This window comes from Ochlerotatus camptorhynchus, unplaced genomic scaffold (assembly GCF_037179485.1).
Source record: "Ochlerotatus camptorhynchus isolate MF236.1 unplaced genomic scaffold, CSIRO-AGI_Acam_v1.1 ptg000330l, whole genome shotgun sequence".
NCBI lineage: Eukaryota > Metazoa > Arthropoda > Insecta > Diptera > Culicidae > Ochlerotatus > Ochlerotatus camptorhynchus.
This window is the reverse complement of record NW_027040818.1, coordinates 11,692,854-11,706,270: the sequence shown is the minus strand read 5'-3', so window position 1 is coordinate 11,706,270 and position 13,417 is coordinate 11,692,854. Positions and strand designations below refer to the sequence as shown.

Here is a 13,417-nt window from a genome sequence, read left to right as displayed (position 1 = left end):
GCTTCGTGAATGATCACAACGCTCACTTACTAAAAAAAAGTTAAACACTTTGGGTCTTCACTTCGTCAGAGATGTGTTGACGTTGATTGAAAGCATGTTTGTACCCATTCTTTTTGCAGAAGACATTTACTCAAATGGGGAAAAAGTACCCGCTTTTCGTTTTTTGAAAGTACCAATTTTTTGACAGATTTGAATAACTTCAAAAAATGAGTACAAGATACTCATTTAATGCATACTTCCGAGTTGTAGGTTCAGTTTTGACCGATGTGGGTGGATTCTACCCAAATTTGGGTAGTTTTGAAATATTATATACGCTTTCCGAAATTTCCTCCATACGAATGAGTAGAAGTGATTCACTCTCTGAGGAGGTTTCATTTGCAGTGTACTGCATGCGAAAGGGAGAGTGAGTAAGAAGTGAAACGCCTTTGGTTATGCATTTGCTTTGACGCTTAACATTTATTTTTCGATATCTTTCACATAGGCTACGCTAAAGTAATCTAAACAAACTAAAAGAGAACTAAACCTAGTTGAATTTCGATGTGATAAATTTTTGTCATGGATAAAATGAAACAATGATTTATTATTTTTATTTTGTGCCATCTGATCAACAAAATGAACCTTATAACAATATGTGAAATATTTTTTTTTGATTTGCTTTTGCTTATTTTTTGCGCTTAATCTGAGTAACAACAAGTTGGCTAGTAAAATACTTCCTCTAAAATACATCATGCTTCTGCTGCGGCTCTAAAATCGTATTTTGTTTATCTAAGAAAAAAATGTCCCTTGTATGTGTAAAATTGTTGGCAATTTCCGTTGTGAGTATGATTGTTTTCACATATAGTTATTTCTACCATCAGAGCTTGGCCCCTCGAAGATTGGTTCTATCATGTTTCGCGCGGTTTACTCACTCACTCCTATCTCACTAGCTTACGATTTTGTTTTTTTTTTCACAACATCAACAGTTAACATTTTCACGGAAACAACATTTTTACTGGTCTTTCGACTTGGGTTTGTTTTTCGTTTGTTTCTGATTTAGACACTCATAGTGATTATTATGTAAAACGATCAAAATTCCCTAAAATTATTGTTTTTCGTTTACGATTCCGGCATCGGACGCATCATCTTCCCTCACTGCTCACTTGTTGTTACACAGCGTGAGAAACTCCTCGCGGGTCTTCGGGTCGTCCCGGAAGACGCCCAACATCGTCGAGGTGACGGTTTTGCTGTTGATCTTCTGCACGCCTCGCATGACCATGCACATGTGCCTGAATTGAAATGATTCTTTAGTTTAGGTGCTGTGAAATGCATTTTGGGTGAAGACTACTTACACTCCTTCAATGATGACGGCAACGCCGGCCGGTTGAACGGCTTGGGTAACGGCCACGGCAATCTGTTTGGTCAAACGTTCCTGAACCTGCAGCCGGCGGGAGAAGATTTCCACAATTCTGGCGGGGAAGAAGAATGCAAAGGGTTATTTCTTTTGGAGGACTTTCCTTTATTGGATTTACCTAGTGAGAACATGATTTTTCCCATCACTGCTTCGCAGGCAGTGAAGGTTTAGATTGGTTTGAGTGGGAAGAGGAGAAGGAGAGTTACTTGGATTGTCGAAGCTTGTTAGTCGGGTTGGTTTTCAAAGATGGCGGATTGTCTGCATCACTTCGAAACTTTAAGAACTTACTGAGATGATTTATTTTTTCTCATTGTGTGTGAGCAAACAGATAAGCCTTACGAGTGACGAGTTTTGCGCTCGGATTTACATTTAATACGAAAAAAAAAAATCAACAACTCACCTGGCCAGCTTGCTCAGCCCGAGAATCTTCTTGCAGGGTATGTATCCGATGGAAACCTTGCCGTAGAACGGCACCAGGTGATGCTCGCACATGGAAAACATTTCGATGTCCTTCACCAGCACCATTTCGTCGTGGTCCTCATCGAAGACGGCACCGTTGAGAGCCTCTGAAAGTTTGGCAGAGCAGAAGGGAAGGGAACTTGTTTATCGAAGCTGTTTCTGTGTTTGTTAGACTGGACACCGATAGGGGGATGCGAGGGAGGGAGAAACGAACAAGTTAAATAGCGGAGACAATGGTCTTGCTTGAACTTTGGGGCAGAGCTTCTGCTAGGAACAGGAAGTTCAATAATTGTCGTACACACAAACACACACGTACAGACTCTAGATGATGATGATGCAACATTATCACTAGGAAGCGGTGATTGTTTGAAGTGAGTTACTCATCCTCTTGGAAGGCAGTTGGTTTGATGAATGTCAACATGGAGAATGGAACGACTCTATAGACTGCAGAAACTCAATCAACGAAGGTGAAGGTGGTTTTCATTGCACATCCATGCTCGCTTGGCAATCTGTTTGTAGTAGGTATTGTTTGACTGTGGAAGAGTGCACTGTGCAGATTGTCTCCTGTTTGAGAGTGAGTTGTGTTTATTGATTTTCATCACCTTTGTGAGGTTCTCAGTGGCATTTGGGGGAGCTGACACGGAATCGTTTTCCTCTGAAGATGACAATTGAATTATAAACTACTTAATGCATTTTAGATCGTACTGTTGTCGAGTCAGTTGAAAAAATAAATCTGCTTGCAATAATTTTTGAAGTGGCAATTGAAAGCAGCTTTTGTCCGGGAGTTAGAATGTGATAGCTCTACTACAGATTCGGCAACCAGTTTCAGGATGCTTGGTAATTCACGTCTATTTCGAGTGACCTCGGAATATGGCATAAAATTAGCTAGTAAACACTACCGTTATCATATGGATAATGGTATTAGAAATTATAATCGGCACAGCTTGGGCACATCCATCGGTACACCTTCGATATACCTTCGGCAAAATCTTGTAGGCATTGAATTGTTGTAAATAAAATGGGAGCACTGCTGGACAACTGTCGTTGAAATTGTTCACTACATTACGTGCTGTTTGCCTGTATTTTCAGGAACATCCTCTAATTGAGTATACCAGAGGAACTCAGACCTGTAGTTCACTTATACAGCCATCCCCCGAAGAACGAGCTTCCCACTGAGTTGCACCCACCGCTTTTTATCGGCGGTTTTTCAACCGGTTGGTCCGATTTTTTGCATGTGAGTAGTGCCAATGGAGAACTAGTTACTCGCAGAAAATAAGAGCGCTTGGTTGAAAACCCACCGAGACAAAGCGGTGGGTGAAACTCAGTGGGTAATGCGTTCTTCAGGGGAACGCTGTAGATCTAAATATGAAATGTAGGTTCTAGAGTGGGCTCAAGAGAAAGAGGCAGTTAGTACCGCATTAGTACCCTTAATTCAAATAATGCTGCAACTCACACAAAACAAACTAAAGCAGTCTATTCATCATACTCTATAGTCGGTCTCGAACAAAACTCCCCACCGGTTCCAACTCTTTCTGGCCCCTTGCTTTTCACATCACGAAAAGCTAGGTTTTTGGTCTACCTTTGAGGGCATTATAAAACACTCAAACACAGGACTCTTATTACCCTATGGAACACAAATCACCGAAATTTCGCTCACCCTCTACTTCCCGCGTCATCCTTAATCCAATTTATCCTTGCGATTTCAATCCAAAACATTCAAGGTGTCAGAAATACCGGGTTGCCGGGATGGGTATTTTACCAACAATCGCAGCTTGCTCTATGACCGGCACAATCGACACGCCTGCTGCACACTTGAGGCACACTGACAAAAAAGATGACCCAAGATTGGTGCGCGGAGTGACCTACCCCTTGGCATTAGGTCTGTTTCCGTATGCTCTATAAAGTATAAAAAAAAATACATTTCTGTAAGATTCTGTACAGCAAAAAGCATAATGGCCCAAGTGCAATGACAGCGGCAGCGGAAAAGCCCGATCTGAGTAAGCCTACTTGTCGGATTAACTAGTTAGAACCAAATTGACATGGGTCAAGCTTCTTGACGTAATTTGTGACAACTGTCAAACTTTCCGTTTCAATTCCACTTCCGTCCACATTGTGTTTGGGCCTTAAGTATATTCCCGTACTTTCTGTATCATGCGATTTTCTTACAGCAACTTACAGCAAAAGCAAAAAAAGCAAGTACGGCAACAACTGGCAACAGTTATGGTCCAAGCGTAATAAGGTTTTGCACCACCGGGGTTAACTAAAGCCCTCTAGTTAAAGTATGGACGACTGTCACGACAAAACTGAAAAAAGCTGTTCCAATCAAGCAAAGCGGATCATTTTGACGTTTCGATTGGAACAACTTTTGACAGACGTCCATACTTTTACTGTAGGGCTTTAGGGTTAACCTCAATCGGATGACAGTTCTCACGCAACACGAGAAAAGGACCTATCATTGTTGATCGATTCTCTTCATCGATTTTCTCTTTCGTGAATAACCCGACTGCAGATGGATTTCCCCTTCAGGGTGTTGTTTCAAGCGCAAGCTAACATCATCTTCTGTCGAACTGTGCTGCGAGCTTAGTGAGGAATTCGTTTATGTTGCCGTGGTAAACCAAAGAGAAAGTCGATGAAGAGAATCGATCAACGAAGATAGGCCCTTTTAAAATGTTACGCGAGAGTTCAGTGGTCCTGTATACGTGGACTTAGGCCGAGGCCAGGGTAGACGCGACGCGATGCGACTCACGCAAGAAATAATAATAAATAATAAGATTCTTTTGAATTGGTCGCGTCGCGTCGCGAATCGCGTCTACCCTGGCCGTACCCTTAGGCTGTGAACCATTTGCCGAGTTAAATTTAACTCGTGGTTAAAAGTGACATTTCGAAAGTTATTTTCTATGTTCGAAAATCCCTGTGCTGTCGATCGACCGGTTTTCGAGAAGAACTTAGCCAGGGTTGTCAAAATTTAACATCTTGTCTGTCAGAAGAAACCACGCTCGGATAGCAGGGTTAATCAATAACTTTCCATCTGTCAAATTTTAACCAAAAGTTAAAATAATCCACCAATGGTTCAGAGCCTTAAAGGATGTTTTCTTGGGTATATTTTCTCGATAATTTTGCAGACTGCAGAGAAATGTAAACCACACTTCTGCAATATCCGTGAGCAACATCCTTTCCCAACGCATTTCCTCTACAAGTTTCAAATTAAAATTCGAAAACTTATTTTTTTTTTGAATAAACTTCTAAGTGCTTGTAAGCAGTGCCACCATAGAGGTGGTACTCTAAGACCAGAAGCTCCCGAAGAAACGAGCTCAACTTTTTGCTTCAGCTCTGGTACTATCTTCGGTCCCAAGCGAATCGATGCACCCCTCGAAACAAAGAAAAATCCACGAACCCCTCATTTTATCTGTCAAACTTTCATAGCGAATCAAAACAAACATAGTGTAGTACTGGAATTTATACTAGAATGGGATACGTTAATCGATTTGCTTGGGACCAATAGGATAGTCAAGTAGTGAGCTAATTTAAAATCTTTAGTTTCGTATTGATTGTTGGTACCACTGAACTGTTAAAAAGTGTTCATCCGATGAACACTGAGTTCTTTTGTGACGTCACGCTGCAGTACCTGCTGGACGAGTGCATCGATGAATTTGAGTTCATGCACTGACGCAAATTTCACAGGAGAGCGGGTTTACTAAAAATGAACACTAAATCTCGATTACTTTTTCGAAGGGACGTATCTGCTTTTGTAAACAATGCATTTGATCGCCGATTTGGCGTAACTGGTAGCTCGCCCACGCATGTTAACACTACCATCGGATAGGGGAAATTTCCCCCTACCTGATGGTGGTGTTAGTTTGCGTGGGCGAGCTACCAGTTACACCAATCAATGATCAAATGCATTGTTTACAAAATCAGATACGTCCCTTCGAAAGAGTAATCGAGAAATGTTCATTATTCATGAACATTGCCCCGCTCTCCTGTCAAATTTCCATCAGTGCATGAACTCAAATCCATCGGTGCAGTCGTCTATGATAGCAGAAGCGGAATGGCGAAGGTAGCGGAAAAGTCCGATCTGAGTAAGCCTACTTGTCGGATTGAAAACTAGTTAAAACCAAATCGAAGACGGTTAAGCAACTTGATGTCATTTGTAGCAACTGTCAAATTTTCCGTTTCCGTTCCACTACCGTATGACGAAGTATGAAAGATTATCTAAACTTAGGCCTGTTTCGTAAGCGTTCAGGATACGGCTCCATTCATCTCGTCGGCTCCTTCTCCACTCGCAAAGGAAGTTCCTCATCATCCTCCTTTGGTTATTACTGTTGAAGACAATCACATTCGGGATCTCGAAGACATCTCCACTACGGTGTCTTACAATTTCCGGAAAGCCGATCATCGTAGCATCAACAATCAATACGAAACTAACGATTTTAAATTGGCTCACTACTTGACTAGCCTATTGGTCCCAAGCAAACGATTAACGTACCCCATTCTAGTACTACACAATGTTTGTTTTGATTCACTATGAAAGTTTTACAGATAAAATAAGGGGTTAGTGGATTTTCCTATGTTTCGATGGGTGAATCGATTAGCTTGGGACCGAAGAGAGTACCAGAGCTGAGCCAAAAAGTTGAGCACGTTTCTTCGGGACCTTCTAGTCTTAGAGTTACCTCTATGGTAGCATTGCCGATGTGCAGTCAAGCATTGATTGGGAAAACATACTCGATTCTGATAACGTCGATACCGCTGCTCAAACTTTTTCACATGTCTTGGCTTATGTCATTGACAGACACGTACCTAAGAGCGTTCACCTGATTGCATCGCACCTCCCTTGGCAGACGAACGAATTGAAGAAGCTGAAATCGATCAAGAGAGCCTCGTTGAGGAAATTCACTAAATATCGAACGATGTCACTGAAACGTCACTACGTTAAGCTCAATTATCAGTTCAAGCTACTTGCATTATCTGCGAGGGATTCAAAGGAAATTCAAGTCGCACCCGAAGTCTTTCTGGAAGTACGTGAAGGAGCAGCGCAGAGAGTCCGGTCTACCATCATCCATGATATTGAACGGCGAAGTCGCTTCCACTCCACAGGAAGTCTGCCGCCTGTTCTCCAACAAGTTTGTAAGTGTCTTCTCTGACGAGAGCTTAACCAACGAATACGTGACTCTAGCAGCAAGCAACGTTCCACTTTCCGGTCAAGCTCTGGGTGGAATTGTTGTCAACGCTGAAGTGATAACGACTGCCGCACTAAAACTAAAGCCTTCTATCAACCCTTTAGTCTTTCTGAAGAAGCATATCGTTAACTTACTGTCACATCTGTTCCGATTGTCCATATCGTGTGGCATTTTTCCATCGAACTGGAAATTTGCGCTGTGTATAAAAAGGGTAGTAAACGGAACGTGGATAATTATCGTGGAATTACATCGTTGTGCGCCATTTCGAAGTTATTCGAGTTAATCATCATAGAGCCTTTGCTCTCCCATTGCAAACAGTATCTAAGTGAAGATCAACTTGGCTTCACCCCTGGTCGATCTACTACCACGAATCTACTGTGTCTGACATCGTACATCACGCAAAGTATGATTGAAAGGTCACAAACAGACGTCATCTACACTGACTTGTGTGCTGCCTTCGGTAAGATAAATCACGCCATCGCGATCACCGATCATCAGTTGGTGGTAGCCCACGGTGACTGCCAGTCCGATATTTTCGCAGCTACGTCAGGAATACCTCAAGGAAGTCATCTGGGACCGTTGATTTTCTTACTCTACTTCAATGACGTGAATTTAGTTATCGAAGGTCCACCACTATCGTATGCAGCCGATCTCAAAATCTACTTACGGATCTGCTCGATCGATGATTGTCAATTCCTCCAATGTCAGTTTGAAGCATTTGCCAGCTGGTGCCATTTGAACCGAATGACTGTAAATCCTGCGAAGTGTTCAGTCATCACTTTTACCCGAAAGAAAAAACCAGTTATTTTTCACTATGCTCTCCGGGACACCATTATTGAACGTGTGAGCCATGTAAAAGATCTAGGTGTCATCCTGGACTCTCAACTTACATATAAGCAACACATCTCGTACGTCGTCGACAAGTCGTCAAGGACATTGGACTTTATCTTCAGAACAACTAAGAATTTCTCCGACATCCATTGCCTAGAATATTGTTCTGTGGTTTAGAGTCCGAACTACAACAATGATACTGAGAGAGTCGAGTCCGTTCAACGCCGCTTTCTGCGGTACGCGTTGAGAATGTTACCTTGGAGAGACCCATTTCATTTGCCCAGCTGATCGACTTGGAGCCTCTTCGCACCAGAAGAGATACTTCAAAAGCCCTGCTTGTCGCGGACACGTTACATGGCAGAATTGATTGCATGGCAATCTTGGAGCAAGTAAACATTAACGTCCAACCCCGAATGCTTCGCAACAATGTTATGCTGAGAATTCCACTACGTAGGACAAACTATGCAATCAACGGTGCAATAGGCAGACTGCAGCGAGTATAGTTAGTTTCATCAGTAAGTGATTTTCACCTGCCACGGCTAACACTTTGGAGACGTTTCTCTTCATTCTTCTCTAGAAATGGAAACAGTCAATGATCATGTTTTAATGTTTTGTAGTTTTATCTTATGACTTTAATTTTAATTTTAAGTTAAACCATCATTGGGACCATGTCGAGTCTGTTGATGCTGACAAATTAATAAACACGACAGCCAAAGTGGGAAAAAGTCGTGCTCAGAAGTGACCCATTTGCGAAGCTTGCGAGCTAGTGTCATTCGGTCTAATTGTCAAAATTGTTCACTAAGTTTGGAACCTGGCCCATTTGGGCATCTGTTCAATTTAACCATCTTCAACCATCCGAAGTGCTTCAAAACGAAAGAAGTTTGATGAAAACGGAGATGAAGCAAGATTGAAGATTCAAGAATCGATGGATTTCATTTGAGAATTGATGAAAAAGTATCGATTTGAGAATGATCGTTGAACTAGGATAAAGGAAGCAATGAAAAATTCGGTATGGCAACACTGATCATAAAAGAAGAGCTGTCATTATATGAATAGCAAATCAGGCAGAGATGGAACAGTTATGGTTTTCCGGGATGAATAGCTGGAATTAGGTACTGCAGCGTGTCGTCACAAATGAACTCAGTGATTATCGGCTGAACCTTTTTGACCGTTCAGTGGTACTGTTATAAGCACTTAGTCGTTTTTTCGAAAAAAAAAAAAAATTCTAAAATTTCCAAACTTTAACTTGAAAATTGTCAAGAACAGCGCGTTGAAAGGATGTTGCTCGTGGACAATGCAGAAGTGTGGTTTACATCTCACTGCAGTCTGAAAAATTATCGAGAATATCTAACCAAGAAAAGATCGACTAAGTCCACGTAAACAGTACCACTGAACTGTCATCAGATTGAGGTTAATCCCGACGGTGCAAAACCTAATAGAACTAGATTTGGCATAGTTCTTTATTTTGAAACCTGACTCCACCCTTAAATCAGTACATTTATCTGTCAAATCACGCGGTAGTCAGTTTGACAATAGATACTATAGATTTCATAGATAAGCGGAGGCAAAGTAGAATGTAGCCAAAAGAACTGTCAGTTAGTGTAGCCAAACGAGCATGACGTCATCATGGTGTTTTTTGCGGGAGAAGTATTGTAATATTATGAGCACAAAACGCTTTCTACACTCCACATTCCGCCTTAATTCACGTTAAACGGAAGAAGGAAATATAACGCAAACCACTCCTAGATTCATTGTTGCAACTTTTGGGCAGGAAACAAAACAAAACAAAGCAAACCTGCACAACGATGAGCTCTATGATGGCATGAACATTTTTCACGAATGCCAGTAAGATCATTTATTTTTCATGGTTCCAAAACAATTGTTCATGCCCTCCGCTTATCTATGGAATCTATAGTTTTTATAGTTTGACTACATTGGACGGGTTAGAAATTGTTCCGTAGTCATCTGATTTTTTTGAATTCCCGGGAATTTGTTCTCCTCATTAATTCATGTATGAGTTAGTTAAAGAAGTGTGCATATGATTAGTGCTGTCGAAATTTCCCAAGAATGGTGTCTCGGGATGTCCGGGTAGGAAACACTTATTTAAGCTATTCATTTCATAGCCTATTCAAGGCATCGGTCCAATTAATTATTTGTAAATTTGATTATTTATCTGTTCATTCAGTTATCTCTCATCATCCGTTGATTTGACTTACTAAGGTAAGGGGCGTGCTTTCGCGAGAGTGACGTTTATTGGATCCGCTTCTTTGCACGGGTGTGTTTTTTTGTAACCAGCGGGTGTGTAAGTGTGGTTGTGATTTTCCTTGCCTCCCGGGAGGCCGGTTCACTGTGTTCAGATGTCACGCTTTCGGCGTGTAGTTCTATCGATAGTCTCGTCACCGTGTGTGAGTTTGAACACGGTCCGGTTGGTAAATTAGCCGAGGAAAGTGCGGATAATGTGTCCGTCGCGAGTTTTGGTGGTGATTCGGTGGCCGATTTTGCCGTGAATCAGCGAGTTTGTGGCTTGCAAAAGTGCTCGTCTGCTGGTTTCTCGCCAGTGTCGGAGATTGTAAACAAGCTGAAGGATGCCTCGCTGGATACGCCCACGGCTGGACGGGCGGTAGCTGGTGGCCGTGAACGGTTCCTGGGGAAAGCACTAGACGCGAACCTCCTCCCAGATGACCATGGCAATGCAGGAAGTATTACAACAAAGGTAATTGCTATTAGATATTTTTGCAAACAGTTACAGATAGCAGACATGAAGCTCAAGTGGAGGTACCGGGCAAAGGTGTTATATCCTAGATGGTAGATGGTAATGTTGTCGTTGTCGTATTCGCCGTCGTAATCGTTGTCGTAGTCACCGTAGGCAGTACCGTTAGTATATTTAAAATTAACCATCAGCCGCTGAAACTACGTGAATTATCGCGTATTTCTGTTGTTCATTACATACCAAGTGAAAATCGAGAACGTAATTTTATTTCAATAGCTTGTTTAACCAGGGCTTAAACAATCGTCACGTCGGTCATAGCTTGTTATGATTGCCTGAACCATGCGTAAAGAGCAAATCAAAACATTGAACGTCGCGTGAAAGTGGCACTTAATGAAGGCCTAAATACTCTTTCGTAGCTTTTAGTTTTAGGATTTGAAAGATCGGCGGTTGCTTACTGAGCAGAACAACGCGGTCCCAGGTCCTTTCATATTAAAAATGTATAGTAAGATCGCTTGCTTATCGTGTATTTTTTAAACTTTTCATTGTCGTCGGTGCCGGGTTTGAATAGTTATAACAACTTGAGTAATGGTATAAAGTGATATGAGGGGCTCGGTGGCCTTAAAGCAACCGTTTTTGCTTACTGAGCAGAACATCATGAGTCTAAACTCAAGCCCATCCACATATTCATCAATAGTTTTATTTGTTAACATGACTACATGGCAATAACAGTAACTCGATGATGATGGCAAACGTTTTATCTTACTGAGCAGAAGATCGTGGGTTCAATCCCAAGCTCCTTCGCGTTATATGACCGTTAGGACATCAATTCAGCTTATCGTTTACCAAAACGAACCCTGCTGCAAACCCAATCCTCTTACCCAACATCCCAGTGATTCCTCGTAGAAGTTCAGAGGACTCCTCGGCTTCCATCAAAGCGAGTGTCACTTCAACACATTCCTACCCATTCCTTTCTTTACCTGCGTTCGGGCGCGGCCGGCGCTGGCATTGCCTAGTTTGAAATAACCAGTTCTTACACATTGAGGATGATTGCTAGTCCCAAGCATCGTCTATCGGTTCTATGTGTAATTACAGCTGGTCTCGCAATAACAGAGTAGCAACCGTGGGCGGTCAATCATGCTCATGCTCCGTTCATTCGACCTACTACTGATTTGGCCATCTGCCCATTTGGCCATCTGTTAATTTTGTTTCTCTTCATTTGGTAATCATTCTGTTTGGACACCCTGTCTATTTGGCCATCTAGCCATTAGGTCTTCTCTTCATCTTCCCACCCCCACATTCGGAGACTCTTTTGCCTCACTGTAGTTTGCTTCACCTTCATCGCGAAAGAGTGAAACTTCTCACCGGAAATCAAGTTAGTCCCCGAGTCTGTTGAACGAGCAGCTTTCACCTGTTGAGCTACCAGGAAGACACCGACCGTACCGATATGACAAAGGAGACCCCATAAAAAACGGGAACGGGGACATCATCAGCACTTTTACACTTTGTCCTTTGCTACACCGGTTTGGCAGTACCCAGATAGTTAGACGACAGAGACGATCGATTTCCGCTCTCGACGACGATGATGGTAAAACTTTGTCAGGACGAAGCATCAGCAATTTAGATAACGAAGTCAATTTATTTGAATCAAATTGAAGAGCTGAAACTGCAGGGAAAACGACTTTCTCTTTGAATTGGGGAAAAGTTTACCGGCATCATTGCGACGCTGGGTTGCAGGTTGTCTCGGGGGCTAGGTGCGAATTGACCTACATTTTTCCCCCCGTTCATTTCAAGTGCGAATTGGAGATGGAAAAAGTTTCCCCCTCCGGAGAATTGTTAATATCCTTGCAGGCGCGTAGCGCCATGAATAAATTTGTTTCATTTGCTCTCGAATCCTCTTGAAACTCCAACAATAAAGCCAATCCGCATGCTGAAACTCAATCTCGTCAAACTTGTGCGCCCTTCTCGTCACTTGGATCCACTTGGTAGTTGGGAGCAACCGAGGATGACGACGACGGGTGGCAGTTGTTGCTGCAGATCAAACGACAAATCGAAACTCTGAATGAGCTCCATTCAAGGCGCCACCCAACACCACTCGGAGTCGCATTTTCCCGTTGCTTACACTTTCCGTTTTTTTTTTGGCGAGTCTGTTCAATGAATTCTTGGCGAAAAGCTGCTTCCATCTTCTATTTGCTGTACATTCAACAGCTCCACTTGTACTGGTAGTGGTACTGTGTGGGTGGAAAATGCTTATGGAGAATCATGCTTCTTTTACGATTGCTATTTCTTCAATGGAATGAAGTAAGGAAGCTGCCCGAGCATGAAAATCGTTTTACAATTGTGGCTTTTACAGCGACAAATTTTCTGTTCTTGTGAGCTTTAATGTTCGCTGGGAAATATGTTTGACAATGTTGGCGTGGATGTTGCGTTTTTAGCAGTGGCTAGGTGAGGAAAGATGTCAGATCGGTTGTGGCAAAAATTCGTGAAAGGGTCAGTCATTGTACTTCAAATTTGCTTAAACAGTAATCCACTTGGAGTGGGACATTGCCATTCGGGTTGAAAAATTTGGAAAATTTTGAAGCTATCTTCAAAAGCTTCAGGGAAAAATTTGATAAGCTAGACATTGATACTTGGTCTACTCCAGGTCGATTAGGAGATCTTACAACTTAAGATATTATGTTAATACAACTATGAATACAACGAAATTAAAATTAAGCTACTGGGAACATCTTACAAGACTTCATTGAACCTGTAGATCTTCAAGATCTTAACTCGAAGATTCTTTGAATGACCCAGAATTTGTGTGTTTTTAAACATGTCCTAAGAGTCCACGAAACTCTACGGATTCATACA

At 42.1% G+C, this 13,417-nt stretch overlaps 1 protein-coding gene across 3 annotated transcripts in view; it reads right to left on the bottom strand.

Annotated features, from left to right (window-relative positions):
• Positions 1-933: 933 nt before the first annotated feature.
• Positions 934-13,417, bottom strand: part of Pu (Punch) — an 83,369-nt gene continuing 70,885 nt past the window's right edge. For all 3 annotated transcript variants that reach the window (XM_065230556.1, XM_065230553.1, XM_065230554.1), the window contains exons 4-6: positions 1,791-1,956; positions 1,329-1,445; positions 934-1,265 (exon numbers count right to left, since the gene is read on the bottom strand). In XM_065230556.1, the coding sequence (XP_065086628.1) occupies positions 1,136-1,265; positions 1,329-1,445; positions 1,791-1,956 (413 nt within the window). In that variant the 3' untranslated portion in view covers positions 934-1,135. The remainder of the gene's footprint in view (positions 1,266-1,328; positions 1,446-1,790; positions 1,957-13,417) is intronic.